The following is a 21,524-nucleotide window of genomic DNA, read 5'->3' as shown; positions in this document are numbered from 1 at the left end:
GTGTGGTTGGAATAGGTCCTGTTGAGCACCAGGTAAACACTCTGCATTCAGTTCTTTAACAATAATGGACTTTTGGCTCCTGGGCTTCAGCTGTCCTTACAGGCAATGAGGCCAGATCACAGAAGGCATTAAAAACACTTAAAAAGAAATCTTATAAACAAGCTCCCCTTTCCCAAAAAACACACATTCCTATGGAGGGAGCAAAGACTAAATCATATTTGAAAATGTGAGTAAGATTGGAAACGGAAGTTAAACAGCTACCGAACTTGTGGGCGTGACAAACAAGGACCCTTCTCTCTGGCTAGGCTGCCGAGATGCTCTGGGTGGGAGGTAAAAAGATGGCTGAGTGGAGAGCTTGCTGAGTGGGGTCAAATGTTAAACAGGGTGCAGTGCCCCAGGGCAAAGAGCCAGGTCCACAGGGGTGAGAGGCCAGGCACTCACAGCTCACTAAGGCCCTCATGGGCCAGGGCAGGACATGCCACCGCCTCTGGTGCAGAGAAGGCCCTGCTGCCCTTGGGCCGGATGGTGGCCACCCCTGCTCTCCTCAGGCTGACCCGGCAGATGTGGGCAACGGCTCCAGCGCTCAATCCTCACGCAGGTAGGCCTCCTGCTCCGCCTCAGCCCTCTCGTCCCCTTCCTCCTGGGTCTTCTGACGGAGCTCCTCTGTCTGTGCTTCTGCCAACTTGGTTTCTGCTTTCTGGGAAAGCTGGCGCACTTCCTGCACCTGCGACTTCACCAACTGAATATGATTCCTGGCTGTTATCGAGGGCTGATCTGCTCCTGCCAAAAGATGAGACCATTAGGCTGAACGGCCCAATAGGGCACAAGCCACCAGTGGACACAAGGAAGGCCTGGGGCTCTGTGGCTGTCATCTGAGCCCCTCCCTCTCTGCACAGCAGAGAACTTTCTACCTCCACGCTGAGGTCTGCATTTTTCTCCAGCTATCAACAGCTATCATTATTAATAATTATATGAAATTCCCACAATCCTCTTTATAGCTATGCAGCTCTTAGTATAGACATCTTATGAATGTATATAAACTTTTTTTGGCAAATTAATAGCTCATTAATGAAACTGTCAAAGATCTCTTTCATCATGCTACCCAATCTTTTTTTTTTTTTTTTTTTTTTTTAAGATTTTATTTATTCATGATAGAGAGAGAGAGAGAGGCAGAGACACAGGCAGAGGGAGAAGCAGGCTCCATGCAGGGAGCCTGATATGGGACTTGATCACAGGTCTCCAGGGTCACACCCTGGGCAGAAGGCGGCGCTAAACCGCTGAGCCACCCAGGCTGTCCATGCTACCCAATCTTAAGAGAGAACCTCTGCTGGAAGTTTAAAGGGCATCTTTCTCATCTTTTGTACATATTGGAATGCATAGAGAAATATCTTGTTGCTATAAATTTACATAATGACACAAAGGTATTTATCGAACATATGTTGCAATTTTTTTTTTTTAAATATTTTTGGGCTCTATCATTCTGTTTACTTGCTATGTACATATGTCATCATATAGATATGCATATTTATCAATTCATCTATAAATCTCAGTGGCTCTTTTCTACCTTACTGTATTATAAGAACCTTCAGTGCTGATAAAAGTTTGTGGAGAATAGCAAGCACCCTCTTATTTGTTTCTGACCTTGATAGGAATGCCTCTCATATTTCATTACTAAATAGAATTATGAAACCTATATCATGTTAAGAAAGTTCTAGCTGCACTTAGATTTACGTCATAAACAGGTACTACATCTTACTGATGGCTTTGGGGCACATATTGACATTACACAGCTGGCTTTCCTCCTTTACTACAGATAATCTCAAGTAGTGAATTATGTTGATAGTTTTTTTTTCAATACTGAAGTATTGAAGTATTTTGAGGGTGAATGGCTATATTTGACTTATATTTATAAGTGATGCTGACCACAGTTTTATTTCAGTGTTGGCCTAGTGGAGTTGGGGTCAAGCCCATGCTGGCTTTATACAACAACAGTTGGGAGGCTTGCCATCATGCACTATGCACTGCTATACTTAACATGGGAATTATATTTCTTGAAGACTTGGTAAAACTTTCCACAAAACAGCCTGGGCTTAGTGTCCATTTTGGGGGCATAAAATCCTTGAATATTATTTCAGCTTTTATGGTTATTGGTTTTATTTGGATTCTTTACTTCTTGGGACAATTTGGGATTTCATAGATTGTAGTACTTACATAATAAAAAGCCCTCAGTATCTATAACAGCTCTTTCTGATGTAACTTTTGCCATCTAAAAAAATCATACTTGTCAAATTTTTTTTAAGGAATCAGATTTTGCCTTTTTAACTATTTTAAAAATATTTTATTTTCTTTTAGAGAGTGTGAGTGAGCACATGAGCAAGGGGAGGGGCAGAGAGAATCTCAAGCAGATTTGGCACTGAACGCGGAGCCCCACATGGGGCTTGATTTCACAACCCTGAGATCGACCTGAGATGAAATCAAAAGTCAAGACGCTTAACCAACTGAACTACCCAGGTGCCCCTATTTCTTTAAATCTTCTTACATCTTTTATTTCATTTATTCTACAGTGTCTAGATGTATTTTCCACTTTTTCTAGCTGTATTACAAGTTTAATTTGTTCACTGCCAGTACTTGATATAGTGACTATTACCTGTCATTCATGGCTCTTCTTTGGATTTATGACATACACATTTAAATGTGTCTGTTTCTCTCAAAGAGTTATTTTATCTGCAGCTCTCTGGGTCTGCTGCATCACTATTCCAAGTATTTTTAAATTTCCATTTTAATTTTTGGTCAGAGAAGGGGGTAGGAAGGAATTTGCAGAGTCTCTGTCATCTGGCACAAAATCAGTTTTTGTGTTTGAAAAGAATTTTTTGGGGGGGGCAAAATTTTATATTCACTATATATACTTGGTTAAGCTTTTTTTTTTTTTTTTAATTTATTTTTAGAGAGGGACAGGGAGGGAGAGTGAGAATCTTTTTTTTTTTTTTTTTTAATTTTTTTTTATTTATTTATGATAGTCACAGAGAGAGAGAGAGAGAGGCAGAGACACAGGCGGAGGAAGAAGCAGGCTCCATGCACCGGGAGCCTGATGTGGGATTCGATCCCGGGTCTCCAGGATCGCGCCCTGGGCCAAAGGCAGGCGCCAAACCGCTGCGCCACCCGGGGATCCCGGAGAGTGAGAATCTTAAGCAGGCTCTGTGCCCAGTGTGGGGCTTGATCTTACAACCCTGAGATCATGACCTCAGCCAGAATCAAATTTGGACCCTTAACTGGCTTAACCACCCAGGTGTCCTTGTTAAGTTTTTAAAAATCATTGTTTCAACCTGTAACAGGTTTACTTTTTGTTTTTTGGACTTGATCTGTGAATCTCTGAGATGTGTATAAAACTTAAATTTTCCAGGGCATCTGGGTGGCTCGGTTAGGGGCCTATCTTCAGCTCTGTGGAATCCCAGGATTGAGCCCTGCACTGGGCTCCCTGCTCAACGGGGAGTCTGCTTCTCCCACTGACTCTCCTCTCATGCTTTCTATTAAATTAAAACAACAAACTTAACTTTTCCTTGTAAATCTCAATTTTTGCTTTATTAGATATATTTTCATGATTTTTAGTTTTAAATATTTACTGATTATGAAATAATATAAAAATCACGCATTATTGGGGCACCTGGGTGGCTCAGTTGGTTTAGCATCTGCCTTCAGCTCAGATCCTGATCCCAGGGTCTTGGAATAGAAGGCCTGCATTGGACTGCCTGCTCGACTGCCTGCTGAGCAGAGTGTCCGCTTCTTCCGTTCCTTTTGCCCCTCTACCCCACTCATGATCTCTCTCTCTCTCTCAAATAAATAAAATCTTTTTAAAAAAAAAAATCACCCATGATTATTTCAACATCCAAACTATATTAGCATTTTGGTGCGTTTCCTTCCAATCTGTTCTCAGCAGTTTTCTTCCATATTTCTTCTCATCATTCTTTCCATCTACATTTTTTTTTAAAAGATTTTATTCATTTATTCATGAGAGACACAGAGAGAGAGAGGCAGAGACACAGGCAAAGATAGAAGCAGGCTCCATGCAGGGAACCCGATATGGGACTTGATCCTAGGACTCCAGGATCATGCCCTGGGTCAAAGGCAGGCGCTAAACCGCTGAGCCACCCAGGAATCCCTCCATCTACATTTCTTCTTCATCGTTACTCCATGAATTTGAGACCATACTATACATACAGTTTCACATCCTACATTTTATTGAAGTATAATTAACATTAGTCTTGCATGTACAACATACTGATTCACACATCAATGCTCAGCGCTCACCACGTTAAGTGTAGTCACCACCTATCCCTGTACAATTTTATTAGAATATTATTGGCTATTTCCCAATCCTGTACTTTTCATTTCCATGACGTATTTAGAACTGAAGTTTGTGCCTTTTAATCCTCTATTTTCCCCAGCTTCCCACCCATCTCCCTCCCTCTCTGCCAACCACCAGTTTGCTCTCTGTATTTAAGAGTCTGTTTTTTTAGATGCCATATGCAAGTGAAATCATATGATACTTGTCTGTCGGACTTCTTTCACTTGGTGTAATCAATACCCTCCGGGTCTATCCGTGTTGTTAGAAATGGCAAGACCTAATACTTTTTTATGGCTAATATTCCACTGTATGTGTATATATGTATACACACACATCATTCATAACTTCTTGATCCACTCATTTATTAGTGGACACTTGGGTTGCTTCCTTATCTTGGCTATTGTAAATAATGCTGTAGTAAATGGGTGCACGTTATCTTTTTAAATGTGTTTTTGTTTTCTTTGGGTAAATATCCAGTAGTGGAATTACTGGATCATATGGTATTCCTATTTTTAATTTTTTGAGGAAACTCCATACTGTTTTCCACAGTGGCTGCATGAATTTACATTTCTACTAATACTACACAAGAATTCCCTTTATCCACATCTTTGCTTATACTTGTTATTTCTTGTCTTGATAGAAGGCTTTCTGACTGCTGTGTTATCCCGTGATTTTGATTTGCATTTCCCTGGTGATTAGTGATGTTGAGCATCTTTCCATGTGTCCGTTGGCCATCTGTATGTCTTCTTTGGAAAAATGTCTATTCAGATCCTCTGCCTATTTCTTAACTGGATTTTTTTTTTTTTTTTGGTGTTGTGTAAGTTCTCTATATATTTTGGATATTAACCCCTTATACATAATTTACAAGTATCTACTCCCATTCATTAGGTTGCCATTTTGTTTTCCTGATAGTTTCTTTTGCTTCACTAAAGCTTGTTATTTTGATGTAGTCCCAGTAATTTATTTTTGCTTTTGTTTCCCTTGCCTGAGGAGACATATCCATATATATGTTGCTAAGGGTGATGTCTGAGAATATTGACTGTGCTTTCTTTTAGGAGTTTTATGGTTTTTGGTCTCAAAGTTAGGTCTTTAATCTGTTTATTTTTTGTATATAGTTTAAGAAAGTGGTCCATTTTCATTCTTTTGAATGTAGCTGTCCAGTTTTCCCAACACCATTTGCTGAAGAGACTTTCTTTTCCCCATTGTATAGTCTTGCCTTCTTTGTTATAGGTCAGTTGACCAGAGGTGTGGGTTTGTTTCTGGGCTCTCTATCCTATTCCATTTGTCAGCCTCTGTGATATGTGCCAGTATGACATGGTTTTGATTACTATAGATTTGTAGTATACCTGGAAATCTGGGGTTGTGATACCTCCACCTTTGTTCTACTTTCTCAGGATTACTTTGACTATTCAGTCTTTTATGGTTCCATACGAATTTTAGGATTATTTTGTTCTAGTTCTGTAAAAAATACTATTGGTATTTTGATAGGGATTGCAGTGAACCTGTAGATTGTTTAGCAAAGTAATGGATATTTTAACAGTATTAATTCTTCCAATGCATGAGAGAATAGTACGTCTTTATTTCCATTGTTTTCAATTTCTTTGATCAATGTCTTATAGTTTTCAGTGTCTTTCGCATCCTTGGATAAATTTATTCCCAGTATTTTATTGTTTTGGGTGCAGCTGTAAATGGGGTTGTTCTGCTAACCTTTTATCGAGAAAGAGAGAGAGAATGCGTGCGTGCAAGTGGGGAAAGGTGCAGAGGGAGGAAGAGAGAATACTAAGCAGACTCTGTACCAAGCAGGGCTTGATTCCACAACCCAAGACCATGACTGGAGCCAAAATCAAGAGTGGATGCACAACTGACTAAGCCACTCAGGTGTTCCTTGTTAATCTTTTTTTTTTTTTTTTTTTAAACCATTGAGTATGATGTTAGCTTGGGTTTTTCATATATAACCTTTATTATGTTGGGGGGAATGTTCCCTCTAAACACACTTTGTTGAGAGTTCTTAACATGAATGGATGTTGTATTTTGTCAAATGCTTTTTTTGCATCTATTGAATTGATCCTATGGTTTTTATCTTTCTTCTTGTTAATGTGAGGAATCACACTGATTTGCAAATATTGAACCACCCTTTCATCCCTGGAATAAATCTCACTTGAGTTTGGTTAATCATCTCTTTAACGTATTACTGAACTCAGTTTGCTAATATCTTACTGAGTATTTTTGCATCTATGTTCATCAGAGCCACTGGCTTCTAGTTTTCTTTTTCTTTTAAATATTTGAGAGTGAGCATGTGTGGGGAGAAGGGGAGGAACAGAGGGAAAGGGAGAGAGAACCCCAAGCAGACTGCCTGCTGAGTGTGGAGACTGATGTGGGGCTTGATCTCATGACCCTGAGATCACAACCTAAACTGAAACCAAGAGTAGGAAGCTTAAAAGACAGTGCCACCAAGGCACCCTGGTTTTCTTTTTGTAGTGTCTTTGGTTTTGGTATCAGGGTAATGTAATGCTAGCCTTGTAGGATAAATTTGGAAATTTTCTTTGTCTTCTGTTTTTTTGACTAGTTTTGAAAATAGGTATTACCTCTTTTATAAATGGTGGAATTCAATTTGGTGAAGCCATCTGGCCCTGGACTTTTGTTTGGTGGGAGGTTTTGTTTTGTTTTGTTTTGTTTTTTTAATTCCATCTAATTACTAATAATTTTTCTGTTTAAATTTTCCATTTCTTACTAATTCACGTTTGGAAGATTTTCTGTTTCTACGAATTTATTATTTCTTCTAGATAGTCCAATTTCTCAGCATATAATTTTTCATAATATTCTCTTTTAACCCTTTGTATTTGTTGTTTTGGTTATTTCTCTTCATTTCTGATTTTGCATACTATTTTACTGATGAGTCTGGCTAAGGTTTATCAATTTTGTCTTTTGAAAGAACCAACTCTTGGCCTCAATTTTTCTTTTAAAGATTTTATTTTGGGACACCTGGGTGGTTCAGCAATTAAGCATCTGCCTTTGGCTCAGGAGGTGATCCCGGGGTCCAGGATCAAGTCCCGCATCAAGCTCCTTGCAGGGAGCCAGCTTCTCCCTCTGCCTATGTGTCTGCCTCTGTCATGAATAAGTAAAATCTTAAAAAAAAAAAAAAAAAAAAGGATTTTATTTTTGAGCAATCTTTATACCTAATATGAAGCTCAAATCCACAACCCCAAGATCAAGAGTTGCATGCTCCACTGAACCAGCTAGGCACTGCTAGCTTCACTGATCTTTTCTATTTTTTAAGATTTCCTATTTATTTCTGCTCCAACCTTTATTATTTTGTTCCTTCTACTAGCTTTGGGCTTTGTTCTTTTTTTCTAGCTCCTCTGAGGTTTCTGTTTCTTGAGGTAGGTCTGTATTACTGTAAACTCAGAACTGCTTTTGCTGTGTCCCAAAGATTTTGGACCATTGTGTTTTCATTTTTCTCTGTGTATTTTCTCATTTCTGCTCTGATTTCTTGGTTGACCCACTTGTTTAGTAGCATGTTTAAGCTTTAAGTTTGTGTATTTTTCCAGATTTTTTCTTGAAATATATATATTTTTAAATTATTTATTTATTCATGACAGACACACAGAGAGTGGCAGAGACACAGGCAGAAAGAGAAGCAGGCTCCATGCAGGGAGCCCAGTGCTGGACTTGATCTCGGGATTCCAGGATCACGCCCTAGGCCGAACGGAGGCACTCAACCACTGAGCCACCCAGGCGTCCCTTGAAATAGATTTCTAGTCTCGATTCATTGTGGTAGGAAAAGATAATAGCATTTCAATCTTAAACTTATTGAGGCTTGTTTTGTGGATTACCATATGATCTGTCCTGGAGAAGGTTCTATGTACACTTGAAAATAATGTGTATTCTGTTTTTGGATGGAATGTTCTGTGTATAGGTTAGGTCCATATGGTCTAATGTATTGTTCAAAGCCATCATTTCCTTTTTTCTATCTGGATCATCTATCTTTTGATGTAAGTAGGGTGTTAACGTCCCTTACTATTATTGTATTACTGTCAATTTCTCTGTTTATGTCTGTTAATATTTGCTGTACATATTTAGGTGCTCCTATGCTGGGTGCATATTTACAATTGTTATGTTTTGGATTCATTTATAATTTATGTAGTGTCCTCCCTTGTCTCTTGCTACAGATTTTTGTTTTTTGCTTTTTTGGGTGGTCGGGAGAACGCACACATTTGGAAGGAAGGGAGAGAGGGAGAGAGTTTAAGATTTATTTTAGAGTGTGGGGTAGGGGTGGGGGTAGAGGGAGAGGCAGTGAGAATCATAAGCAGACTCCATGCGGAGTACAGAGCCTGGACACTGGACTCGACCTCATGAACTTACCAAAAAACAAGAGTCAGACATTCAACTGACTGAGCCACCTAGCTGCCCCACAACAGTCTTTTTTGTCTACTTATCTGATATAAGTATTGACTGCTACCTCGGCTTTTTTTGGTGGTGGGGGGGGCTTGTTTTCATTTTCATGGTATATTTTTTTCCATCCGTTCACATTCAGTCTGTACATGTCTTTGGGTCTAAAGTGAGTCTCTTGCAGGCAGCTTATAGATGACTCTTGTTTTTTAATCTATGCAGTCACCCTATGTCTTTTGATTGAAGAACATTTAAAGTAATCATTGCTGAGTATGTATTTACTGCTGTTAATTGTTTTCTGGTTGTTTCTATAGTTCTTCTCTGTTCCTTTCTTCTTTTGCTCTTTTCCCTTGTGAGTTTGATGGCTTTCTTTAATGTTTATTTTTTGTGTATCTATTATAGATTTTTGATTCGTGGTTATCATTTGGTTCATATATAATATCTTATATGCATAATCTATATTAAGTTGATGGTTAAGTTTGAACACATCCTGGGACACTTGGGTGGCTTGGTGATTGAGTGTCTGTCTTTGGCTCAGGTCATGATCCCAGGGTTCTGGGATCGAGTCCCCCCATCAGGGTCCCCAGAGAGAGCCCGCTTCTCCCTCTGCCTATGTCTCTGCCTCTCTCCCTGTACCTCTCATGAATAAATAAAATCTTAAAAAGAAAAAAAGTTTGAACACATTCTTAAAGCACTACATTTTTACTTGCTCCATATGTTTTATGTATGTGATGTCATATTTTATATCTTTTTGTGTATCCTTTGACTAGTTTTTATAAATATAATAGATTTTTACTACTCTTATGGTTTAACCTCCATATTGCTCTTCAAATGAATAATTAATATTTTTACTATATATTCGCTTTTACTTGTGGAATTTTTTCCTTTCATAATTTTCTTCTAATTATGGCCTTTTCTGTCCACTTAAGAATTCCTTTAACATTTCCTGTAAGGCCAGTTTAGTGGTGATGAAATCCTTTAACTTTTGCTTGGGGAAACTCTCTATATATTTCTAATGATAATCTTGCTGGGTATTCTTGGTTGTACGTTTTTTCTTTTAGCACTTTGAACATATTATGCTACTTCCTTCTGGCCTACAAAGTTGGTGCTAAAAAAACAGCTTTCAAATACCCCTTATGGGGTATCTCTTGCATGTAACTGTTTTACTGTTGTTGTTTTTTTTTTTTTTAATTTTTATTTATTTACGATAGTCACACACAGAGAGAGAGAGGCAGAGACATAGGCAGAGGGAGAAGCAGGCTCCATGCACCGGGAGCCTGACGTGGGATTCGATCCCGGGTCTCCAGGATCGTGCCCTGGGCCAAAGGCAGGCGCCAAACCGCTGCGCCACCCAGGGATCCCCTGTTTTACTGTTTTTAAAACTCTGTTTATCATTACTTTTTGCCATTTTAATTGTGTCTTGGTATGGATCTCCTTAAGGGCTATCTGTGCTTACCAGATTAGGGAAATTTTCTGCCTCTTTCTCTCTCACTTCTGGGATCCCTATAATGCAAATGTTATTATGCTTGATAATGTCACCGAGTGCCCTTAACCTGTTTTCATTTTTTATTTTTATTTTTGCTGTTCAGCTTGTTTTCCATCATGCTGTCTTCCAGGTCACTGATCCATTCTTCAGCACCCTCTAATCCACTGTGGATTCCTTCTAGCATACTTTTTCTTTCAGTTGTTGAATTCTTCACCTCTGACTGGTGTTTTTTTCTTTTTTTTTTTTTTAAAGAGAAATAGAGGGGCAGCCCAGGTGGCTCAGCGGTTTAGTGCTGCCTTCAGCCCAGGGCGTGATCCTGGAGACCCGGGATCGAGTCCCACGTTGGGCTCCCTGCATGGAGTCTGCTTCTCTCCCTCTGCCTGTGTCTCTGCCTCTCTCTCTCTCTCTCTCTTATGAATAAATAAATAAAGTCTTTAAAAAAAGAGAGAGAGAGAAATAGAGAGCAAGAGTGGAAGTGAGGAGCCTAATGGGACTTGATCTCACCACCTGAGCTGAAACCAGGAGTCAGACACTTAACCTATTGTGCCACCCAGGCGCCCCCTGACTGGTTCTTTTCATAGTTTTTCTTTGTTCAAATTCTGAGTTCATCTACTTTTTTCTCAAGTCCAATATCTTTATGACCATTACTTTGAATTCTTTATCAAGCATATTGCTTCCTGATATCTTCTGAATTGTTTTAATGTTTTTAGTTTTGAATCCTTTTTCTCTGACATTGCTCTGCCAGTTTTTTGGAGTAGCTTTCTTTTTGTTAATAATGTTCAGTTTAGTTTTTTGTAACTTTCAGCTGTCCTATACCATTTTGTTTTAGGTGTCTCTAAACTGTTATAGCTGTGATTATTTTTTTTGAACCTATTCATAGTTATTGTGATGACTTACCTTAGAACTTGTTCACCTATTTCTTTTAAAACTTCCTGTCTTAACTGAATTTATCAAGTTTTCTTTGTTTAGCAAAGTCTAATGTTAAGCTAATGTCTATTTCTTCTTCTCAAAACAAAGACTGACATGCTTCCACTTCTTCCCCAAACTGATTTAAAAATTTAACACTCAGAACTTCTGTTAAGTTTTATTAAATTTACTTCATTATTCTTTTATTTCAGTTGTTTTTTCTAAATTAATTTCTTTCTTCACAAAGTAGTTTTTCCAGGAAGCATGTGTGGTTGATAAACTTTGAGTATTTTTATGTTTGAAATGATACTTGGCTATATATAAAATTTTAGGTTATTGATTTGTCATCTTGTATCCGAAGGGTTGTTGATCAGAAGACATATCTGATTAAGGTAAATCTCCTTATAGTTTAAGAACTTTTCTTTGATTTTTTTTATATTGACCCTTTTTTGCCAGGATTTTAAAGTGTGAGATCTTTTATGAGTTTTGTGAAAATGTCTTTTTTCCCAGATAATGCTTTAAGTTTGAACACATGACCTCCCTTTTCTCCAGCTCAATCTAAGCCTGCCTAGGTGAGTGAAGGCTGCCTAGGTGAGTGAAGGCTGCCTAGGGGAATGTTCATCCTGGAATGCCTCAGCAAACTGTACCTAGAAACCCTGTTCCAACTTCTGGTGTGGCACTGCTATAACGCTACTTTCACAGTTCGACTGTTTCACTCCTCATTCCAATTTGGTACTCCAGCCCCTAGTCTTTTTTTTTTTTAAAGATTTTATTTATTCATGAGAGAGAGGGGCAGAGACAAAGGCAGAGGCTCAACTGCTGAGCCACCCCGGTGTTCCAGTCTTTTATCTTTAAGAAAACCAAAGTTTCTGTGAACTACCCAATTTGAGGCCAGTTCAGGTAAGTATAAACTAGAGTTTTCTTCAAAATATGTTTAGTTAAAAACCTTCAGCTAAAGCCCACTGGATGGATTGTGAGGTTCAGAAAGCATCCTCATGCTTATGCATAACTGCATTTTCTCCATTGGGATACAAAGGTGCAAAGGCTTTAGTACTGAGGCTGCTTCCTTACCATACCCAGCATCTCAGTGGATTTCTTAACCTTTTGGTCTCCATTCTCTTCATTTGTAATGACGGAATGCTAATCCTCACAGTTCCTTAATAAATTAAAAGTACCTACATGGACACCTCGGTGGCTCAGTGGTTGAGCATCTGCCTTCGGCTCAGGTCGTGATCCCAGGGTCCTGGGATTGGGTCCCACATAGGGCTCCTCGCAGAGAGCCTGCTTCTACCCCTGACCTATGTCTCTGCCTCTCTCATGAATTAAAAAAAAAAAAAAAAAAAAAAAGTGCCTATAAAATGCTTACTGCAGGAGCATCTGGGTGGCTCAGCCGGTTAAGCATCTGCCTTTAGCTCAGGTCATGATCTTAGGGTCCTGGGATCAAGCCCCATGTCAGGCTCCCTGCTCAGTAGGGAGACTGCTTCTCCCTCTCTTCTACTCCTCCCTCCACATATGCTCTCTCACTTTCTCTCTCAAATAAAAAAATTTTTTTTTAAAGATTTTATTTATTTATTCATAGAGACACAGGGAGAGAGAGAGGCAGAGACACAGGCAGAGGGAGAAGCAGGCTCCACGCAACAAGCCCGATGTAGGACTCGATCCCGGGTCTCCAGGATCACACCCCGGGCTGTAGGAGGCGCTAAACCGCTGCACCACCGGGGCTGCCCTCAAATAAAATCTTAAAAAAAAAAAAAAAGGAAAACCTTTAAAATGCTTACTGCAAAGCCTGAAATAGACTAGTACTCAATAAATGATAGCTACTATTTGTCCTGGATTTGCCATTGACTAGGATTCCAGGTCTCAGTTTCTCCATCTATACAATAAGGTTCACACAAATTGATGGTCTCCAGTCTCCCCTAACTGTACCACTGTATGACTAGTTAAGCCATTAATATTGGGGTTATAAAAAGAATAAGATGCTTAAAAACAATCTGGACACAATCATTTTCTAATCAGCAGCAGTTGTGTCATTTTCTAGATATGGACTCCCTATAATGGAAATAGGGATATTCTCTCACAAAGTTAGAGCCACATGGCCTTAGACTAATCTAAATCCCTCATTTTACAGCCGATGAAAACTAATATGGCACCTTGGTAGTGACAACTTAACCTACCAGTTTGATATGCAGCTTCTGCTGCCATCTCCGAAAGACCAAGTGCAGTCAGCCAAGTGGTTTCCAACTTCAAGTATTCTTGTTGTTTTGAAGTCATCTGTAAATTAAATACAACACTTGAGACAACATGAAGAGGTTAATAATAAGTACATTAAAATAAGCTTATTCAAAATAGATTTAGAGAAGAGTTACTGTTAGTAGACATCTCTGTATTAGTGCCCCTACCTCATTGTGGTATCTAACTTTTTTCTTACCTCAACTCTGGCTCCAATGATCACCTGCCACACTTCATCTTCCTCCTGCGAATTCATCTTCCCAAGTAAACTTGTGTATTGTCGGTACAGAGAAATTAAGGTATAAACGGCCTACAAATACAGAATAAATAAATCTGAGTAAAATAAGTGAGGCATATTAAGATTAGTGAGGTTTACATGTCAAGGAGATTAGAGTCTGACTCTTCGAGTCCTTCTGCCTCACTGAAATTGCACTACTATAGGAGGTACAGGCATTATTCCTGGACATAAGTACTGCTACTTGTCAACTTCCGTGTTTCTAAAAGCTTGTTAGCAATTCAGACACAGAAAGACAACACAAAGTAGAGGGAAAACTCAAAGTGAAGGGGAAAAGCTGCTGAAAAATGAAGGTACAACAAACCTATAAATGGTCTAATTATCCAGATACCTATTAGCTCAGGTAAGTGGTTTTTAAGCTATCCCCACCAAGAAGCTGCTGGTGCTGCAAGTGGTAGACTCTAGACCTCTTTACCCTAACTGAACCCAATTAGTTAGGTTCCTGTGTCTTATATACTGGGCTACTATATTTAAAGATTTTTCTTTTAAAAAGGGTTCCTGAAAAAGTTTCAAAAACCACTGATTTAGGTCAAGGGCTCAGACAACTTCTGTAAAGGGCCAGAGTAAATATTTTGGGCTTTATGGGCCCTATAGTCTCTCTTACAACTATTCAAATCATGAAAGCAGTCATAGACAGCGTTTGGACAAATAAGCCTGGCTACAATCCAATAAAACTATAAAAACAAGCATCACGCTAGATTTGGTTTACAAGCCATAGTTTGGTAACCCCTGGTTTAGATGATCAAGATGTAACAAGAAGATACTTACCTTAGTATATTCAGTGATTGCTTCAATCAATGCATATGTGGTCTGAGAGAGAAAGGTAGAGGTGCTGTCTGTTACCAAAGACACAGCCCTCCTCATTAATGCATCGTTACTAAGAGAATGAGGCTCCAATTTCTGAAAGACACAAACATTTTCACTCAACTTGTAGCCTAAAGCTCAAACCAAGAACTTTAACTTCAACACGGTCAAGTGAAAAACACTTCTCACACTGCAACTGCTTATTTTTAGGCTTTGTTTTTGCTATTAAAACAATATATGGAAATAATTCCAGAGAATGCTTTCTATCTACTTTTATTCTTTATGTTGTGCTCCAAAAGGCCAAACATTTATCTGAAATAAAAGTCTAGTAATTATAACCAACATTTAATTAAGTTACAATTCATTCATTATCACAGTGCCAGATACTTGGGATATGAACATATGTAAGATATATTCTCCATCCTCAAAGATTTCAGATGGGGAAGGGGAAGAGCTGGGGCGAACAGAGAACTTGAAAATTAATGTAATCAAGTACCATGAGAGCTGTAGCAGAAGTCTGTATAAGTATCTTTTTTTTTTTTTAAGACTTTATTTGAATCAGCATGTGTGCATGAGGGAGAGGGAGAAGCAGACCCTCCACTGAGCAGGGAGCCTGATGTGGTGCTTGATCCCAAGATCCTGAGATAATGATCTGAGATGAAGGCAGACACTAGAATGACTGAGCCACCCAGGCGCCCCAGAAGTCTGTATAAGCTACAAGTAGGGGCACACATAAGAAAACAATCACTTCTATGTTGAATAGCTTAGAAAAGGCTTCACAGAACTGATGAGGGATAAGCTGAGTCTAAGAAAGTAAATGGGTGGATGAGGGAGAGCAATCCTGAACAAAATGAGCAGTATGGTGGTCTTTGGTAAGGGCTGGGAGCTCTTCACTCTGACCACCACTATTATGTTAAAAAAAAAAAAAAAAAAAAAGCCAATATAACTATTGCAAGAGTTAAGGAAATGTGGCCACCTTAACTAAATACAGATATTCTCTGCTTTCTGAAAGTCTGCATTGTCTCTTTGCTTTTAAGGTACTTGACTGCATTAATACATGATTTCAATAACCAAAAGAAGTCCAGGAAGGATTTTCAAGTTTACAAAGAAGAAAAAAGAAGTTACTATACTAAATGTCATTTGTAAAAAGCATAGTGCCATAACATGGACTTTTGGAAAGATACTCTTCACTTTATGCTGAATTATAAAAGGTTTTACAGGGGTGCTCTACTTTCAAGTCATCCCCGACTCTGCCTTTTCCTTCCTCAGCATTTACTGTATCAGAACAAAGAAACCAATTCCTCTAATCATATGCTGTCTTTTCTATTTAGAGTATAAACCCATAAATCAAGTAGCTTTTGAAAGTAGCAATCAAGAAGTCTTGGACACATAAACAAATCCAGGATTTTATTTACTATATTTATCTTTCATCCTATCAAGTATTCATATGTACCTTGCATTGAAGGTACAAAAAGACTGGAAAGAATATTATTTCTACTCACTGGAAGCTAATTTTGATATATTCTAACTTATGTCTTCATAATGCATTTTATTTTAATCTCAACACTGGGCTTGATCCCACAACCCTGAAATCACAATTTGAGCCAAAACCAAGAGTCAGACGCTTAACCAACTGTGACACCAAGGCACCCCCATAATGCATTTTACAGTGCATTTTCACTGGTTCCTCGCAACAGTCCAGGTATCAGCACTTCTTTTTTACAGATGAGGAAATGGAAACTCAGAATAGTTACATAAACTTTCCCCAAAAGTCACATATCCAGATCTCAAACCACACGTTTGTCAACGTTTGTATCCTTTCCGTTATGCTCTGACTCAGGAGAGTGCCAGATAATCATCAAATATCAAAATATACAATACATGTGGTCAGAAAGAGGAAAATCACTGTTGGCCAGAAGCTCTGAAAGGCTTTAAAAAAGAGGTGGGACTTGGGTCTAAAGACAGCTAGTATGAAAACTGTCAGGCAGCCTGGGGAAGAAATAATGAGAAAACAAATACATCTGTTGCATGCAGGGGATGTTCAGGAATCTGGTTACCAGATGGCACAGGGGAGGTGAGAGAGCAAAGAGGTAGGAGTACAGGGAGAGTTAGCTGGGTTTTAGTTCTGCAACCCAATGGAGAGCTGCTGCCAGTTTTGAAGAGCAGAAATGGAACTGCCATTCCTACAGGATAATAACCTGAGGCTCCTGTCATGTGGTCCAGAACTGAGGTAACCGAGCCTTAAGAAAAGTGTATGAACTGAGAAAGGACAAACCCAAAAAAGTCTTCTGAAGGTAAGAAGAAAGGCTATCTTAATCGTGGCAGAAACCAGCCTGGTGTTAAGTAAGGGTTTTAGGGTTAACAATTCATGAACAAGCAGCAGAGATGAGGTTTGGTGTGAGGAACAAAAAGATGCAGGCTCATGAGTCAGCTAAATGGAACTGATCTTCTTGTGATAAACACACACAGGTAAGTATCAGTAATATTTTGTCAAAATGGGGTTTGCTAATTTCCTATTTAGGAAACTCTTTCCCAGAAAGCATATAACCAGTGATCTTCTTATCATACTTTCATATCACAGGTGCCACTTTCATATCACCTACTTGACAACGCCCCCTAGATGTCTACTAGACATGTTAGACCATTATTCCAAAACTGAACTCTTATTTCATCTTCCCAAAGCCCACTTCCTTCCACTCTAATAAATGACAACTCCAGGGCAGCCCAGGTAGCTCAGCGGTTTAGCGCTGCCATCAGTCCAGGGCCTGATCCTGGAGACCCAGGACCAAGTCCTACGTCGGGCTCCCGGCATGGAGCCTGCTTCTCCTTCTGCCTGTGTCTCTGCCTCTCTTTCTCTCTGTGTGTCTCATGAAAAAATGAAAAAAATCTTAAAAAAAAAAAAAAAAAGGTAACTCCATCCTTTCAGTTCCTTAGGCTTTTTTAAAAACCTTGGAATATACTCCACATTCAACCCATCAGTAACTCGTGCTGACCACATCTGGTCCACTTCTCCCCACCTACACTGTTGCCTGTCCACTCCAAGCCTGGACTAGAGCAACAATGTCCCACTGGTCTTCCTAGTTCCACACAACAACCTTTAAAAACTTCTGTGAGGGATCCCTGGGTGGCGCAGCGGTTCGGCGCCTGCCTTTGGCCCAGGGCGCGATCCTGGAAACCCGGGATCGAATCCCCCATCGGGCTCCCGGTGCATGGAGCCTGCTTCTCCCTCTGCCTGTGTCTCTGCCTCTCTCTCTCTCTCTCTGTGACTATCATAAATAAATAATAATAAAAAAAATAAATAAAAACTTCTGTGAGATCATAACAGCCTTGTATTAAAATCCTCTGTGGCTTCCTTTTCAGAATAAAATTCAAAACCTTACAATGGTTCAAAAGGACGAAACAGTTGGATCCTCAGCTAATTTTCTGGTCTTCTCTATTATGCTCTTTCTCATTCCAGCCACATTAACCTTTTTGCTGTTCACCAAATATATCAAGTATACACACCTGCTTCTAGGTTTTTGCACTCAAGTTCCTTCTGGTTTTATTTTAGCACTCCCTATACTTTTACCCAATTTGTTCCCTACATAAGCACTCATCATAGCACTTTATATTTTTCTCCTCTTCCTTTTCCCTAGAATGTGGGTGTTTTGCTTTTGTTTGGGTTTTTTTTTTTTTTTTTTTTGAGAGAGAAAGAGAGAGAGAAATAGGGAGCAGAGAGAGATAGGAAGCATCTTAAGCAGACTCCATGCCCAGGGCAAAGCCCTGTGCCAGGCCAATATGGGCCAGATCTCACTACCCTGAGATCATAACCTGGGCCTAAATCAAAGGCAGATGCTTGTGATGCCTGGGTGGTTCAGTCAGTTGAACTTCTAACTCTTGATTTTGGCTCAAGTCATGATCTCAGGGTTGTGGGACTGAGCCCAAGGTAGGGCTCTGTGCTCAGTGAGGAGTCTGCTTCTCCTTGTCCCTCTCCCTTTGCTCCGCCACCTCCCACAACTTTCTAAAATAAATAATAAAACCTTTAGATATTAAAAAAGTCAGAGGCTTAACTGACTGAGCAACCCAGGGACCCCACCCCAGAATCTAAGTTTTATGAGAGCAGCAACTGTTTTTTTCTTACATTTCCAGCATATGGCACATTAAAGTTGCTCAATAAATTTTTGTTGCATGGAAGACTGTTTTGACGATAAATTCCATTATCCTCATCTTATTATTGTTTTTTCTCTATACAATTTGATCACCTTGACATATTGTTCCTACTAAATGGGACAATTTGCTCAGCTATGAAAAGATGATACTGGTATGGGAGAAAGTAAACCATTCTTGGGTGTGGGAGCACTGGATAACACTTAGAGCTTGTCTGATGGTTCACTGCCACGCTGAGATTTCAGGAAGGCACCGCACACTAAGAAACACCCAGTGACACTACAGTATTTTTACCTGTGCAATAGGAACTGCACACAAGGTCACACCAAGTCCAACTGCCACAGTTTTGTGCCATGGTCTTATCAATTCTGAGAAGCAGCGCTTCTTAAAGTTAGCCACGACAGGAACACACTGCCTGTACCTAGAAACACAAGTCAAATTTAGGAAGGCGGTAACTACCAATCTGTGGGTTCCTTCAATTTGCAGGGGTGAGAAACTCACACCGGCCAAGCGGAAGCCCACACGAAGGCGTTGGGTCCGCCTTCAAGATCACAGGGCCGGCGGGGGGGCGTGCCAGACTGGAAAGCCCCCGTTCGTTGGAAGGAGGAACGTCCACCCAACTCCCGGGGACCCCGGCCGCGCCGGAATGCTGGTCCAGGGGTTTCGGAGTTCAACCGAGAACAGGCGTTCAAATTTAAAAGGCGGTCTCAAAGCTTTTGAAAAACCTCGGGCCAAAATGAACGCTGCTGTAGGGAGCGCTCAGCTCTGGACCTCTGTCCCCAGTAGGCTACACCTGGAGCCCGCGGCCACCAGGGCCGCGCGGGGACAGAGCTGCTCTCCTCCTGCTCGCAGGGAAAACTTCCTCTCACAAGCCGCCGCTCGCCCGGGCCGCCCCCCATCTCCCTCCAGGGTCGGCGATCCGCCAACGAACTCGCCGGCTGGCCGACGCGCCCCAGGAAGCCAGCCTGAGCTCGGGGCGGGGGGGGGGCGACTGGCGTTCAGCCAGTGGAATAATGGAGAAGCCGTCAGTGAGCAGTAACCCCTGGACTTCGCCGAGGGGGCGGGAGGCAGAGTCCCGACGTCCTCGGACCTAAGAGGGGCGGGCCGCCGCGGCCCTCTCGGCCGTGGAGCGAAACGCGCGCCTGCTAGGCCGACGCGCTCCCGGCGGCGCCTCCCCCTGGCGGTGCTGCCCTCGTACCCCACCACAGCGGTACCTGAACAGGGAGGCTACGCTCCGCGACAGCCAGCTCCTCAGAGCCGCCATCCTGTGACGGCCGGACGCCAGACGCACACGCCGGAAGTGACGCCACTTCATGAGCAGAGGACGGGGCGCGGCCTCTTCTTGAGGGGGCCAGGCCACATGGCCACACCCCCGCCCGAGGGAGCCGTCGGGATTGGACAGGAGGGAGGGCGAGGGCGGGGCTTACGGTAACGGCTGTAACGGCTGCTGCGAGCGCCCAACGGCCGGAGCTTCCGCGCGGGACCAGGCGCGTCCTGGGCCTGAGGGCGAGGAGCGGGCGGAGCGGAGTCGGCCGTCGTGAGAGGAGATCGGACTCCACCCCGGGCGAGGCCGTGCCTCGAGAGGGAGCCCGGGTCCGGGCGCGAGGCGCAGAGTTCTTCCGTCAGCGTTTGGAGCTTGTCGGCCGCGGGGGCGGGGCAGCGCGCGGTGGGGCTGGCGGCTGGGGGCGGGCGCGGCGGGGGCGGGGCTGCGGGCGCTGTCACTTCAGCACCAGGAAGTAGGTGGTCCAGCCAGCCAGCAGCAGCGCCCCGATGAGCACCGTGTAGCTGAGGAGCACGAAGGCCAGCAGCTCCCGCAGCAGCTGCAGCACGTGGATGGTGGACGAGGCTGGCATCGCCGCGCGCGGGAGGCCCGAGGACCTACGGGGCAGGGGCACTCGGGAGTCCCTGAGCGCGCAAAGAGGACCGTCGCCCCGCAAGCTCACCCCTCCCCCCATCGGCCACGGAGCCCCCGCTGCTCAGCCAGGCGGTGTTGTAGGGGGGCTAGGCTAGGTCCTGGCCCTCCAAAGAGTGAACACGCTGTCCTAAGGCTGAGGAAGCCCAAAGTGCTGATTTTCTAACCATCAGCTGGACGCTGCCTCTGCATTTACATTATACAAGTCTTTTAAACCAAAAGTTCCCCCTTATTCTGTGGATCCTAATCTGGATCTGGGTTCTGGGGAGAGAAGCCTGTTTGTTCCCAGCCTCGGCTGCTGCATTAGTCTTCATCCCTGGCCCTCTCTCCTCCCACCCACCTCCTGCATTTTTAATGCTGTGAGTGCTGCTAATGGCTTGGTGGAGTAAGGTTTTCTTTTGCCATCACTCAAGCTGCAGCCCCAGCTGTCAGTGCTGCCTGGGAGGGGAGGAGAGCAACCCATTTGGGTGGGAGAAGACAGCAGATCCTCACTGAAGCCCCTGTACAATTACCTGGACCCCAAGGCTTGACAACATGCGGAGTTTGAGAATGTCTGCCTTATGGTTCAGCACGCTTGCCCTTGTGGGTAGCCAGTATTGCAAGAATGCCAAGAGGTGGGCATCAATTTAATTCTGGGCTTATCTGCTTCCCCACTATGCTCTTGTACACCTGCTTCACTCCTGTATCTTCCACCACAGATAGAATCACATGGCAACAACCACGAACCAGCAACAACCACGAACCAGCTCTTCATCTCCATTGCTGTCCTGCCCAGCAACTTCCCTCAGGGCCAGCCACTAGCTTCCTTCTCTCCCCATTTCACTCACTCAGCAAAGTTCCTACGACTCCTCCACTGCAGCAGCTCCACGGTTCCTCTCCCGGTCTGCTGTCTGAAGGTAGACGTGTGTGTACTCCAGTGATCTCGACAGAGCTGTGGGATATTCAGGCAGCAGCTGCACTCACCAACTAGGTGTGGTCTGGAGACCAATCACAGTCTCCACGTGGTCCCTGAGCA

General features: G+C 42.2%; 2 protein-coding genes across 3 annotated transcripts; both read right to left on the bottom strand.

Moving 5' to 3' along the window:
* Position 1: 1 nt before the first annotated feature.
* DIABLO (diablo IAP-binding mitochondrial protein) lies at positions 2–20,348 on the bottom strand. 2 transcript variants are annotated; one of them, XM_026018895.2, is made up of 6 exons: positions 19,812–20,305; positions 18,892–19,018; positions 14,416–14,547; positions 13,552–13,662; positions 13,298–13,394; positions 2–780 (listed from the first exon to the last, which is right to left on the bottom strand). In XM_026018895.2, the coding sequence occupies exons 1-6, from the start codon at positions 19,910–19,912 to the stop codon at positions 584–586; spliced, it is 765 nt and encodes a 254-aa protein (XP_025874680.1). In that variant the 5' UTR covers positions 19,913–20,305; the 3' UTR covers positions 2–583. The 2 variants fall into 2 exon arrangements, with proteins under 2 accessions (XP_025874680.1, XP_072578868.1); XM_072722767.1 differs by having other exon boundaries at positions 193–780; positions 20,025–20,348.
* LOC140594135 (uncharacterized) lies at positions 20,316–21,398 on the bottom strand. The gene is made up of 2 exons (XM_072722768.1): positions 21,337–21,398; positions 20,316–20,475 (listed from the first exon to the last, which is right to left on the bottom strand). Exon 2 carries the CDS (start codon positions 20,448–20,450, stop codon positions 20,316–20,318), a length of 135 nt encoding a protein of 44 aa, XP_072578869.1. The 5' UTR covers positions 20,451–20,475; positions 21,337–21,398.
* Between the last annotated feature and the right edge of the window lie 126 nt (positions 21,399–21,524).

Source organism: Vulpes vulpes, chromosome 10 (genome assembly GCF_048418805.1).
Source record: "Vulpes vulpes isolate BD-2025 chromosome 10, VulVul3, whole genome shotgun sequence".
In the NCBI taxonomy this organism is placed as follows: domain Eukaryota; kingdom Metazoa; phylum Chordata; class Mammalia; order Carnivora; family Canidae; genus Vulpes; species Vulpes vulpes.
The sequence above is the reverse complement of the archived record's forward strand: the minus strand, read 5'-3'. Positions and strand labels throughout refer to the sequence as shown.

What these genes read in the sequence shown, in the direction of transcription:
- DIABLO (XM_026018895.2), bottom strand. Translation starts at nt 19,912, where the DNA reads ATGAAGTGGCGTCACTTCCGGCGTGTGCGTCTGGCGTCCGGCCGTCAC. An exon ending in AGCGTAGCCTCCCTGTTCAG is followed by an intron (nt 19,019 to 19,811) that starts GTACCGCTGTGG and finishes TTGTGTTTCTAG; the next exon opens with GTACAGGCAGTGTGTTCCTG. An exon ending in TCATTGGAGCCAGAGTTGAG is followed by an intron (nt 13,395 to 13,551) that starts GTAAGAAAAAAG and finishes TTTAATTTACAG; the next exon opens with ATGACTTCAAAACAACAAGA.
- LOC140594135 (XM_072722768.1), bottom strand. Translation starts at nt 20,450, where the DNA reads ATGCCAGCCTCGTCCACCATCCACGTGCTGCAGCTGCTGCGGGAGCTG.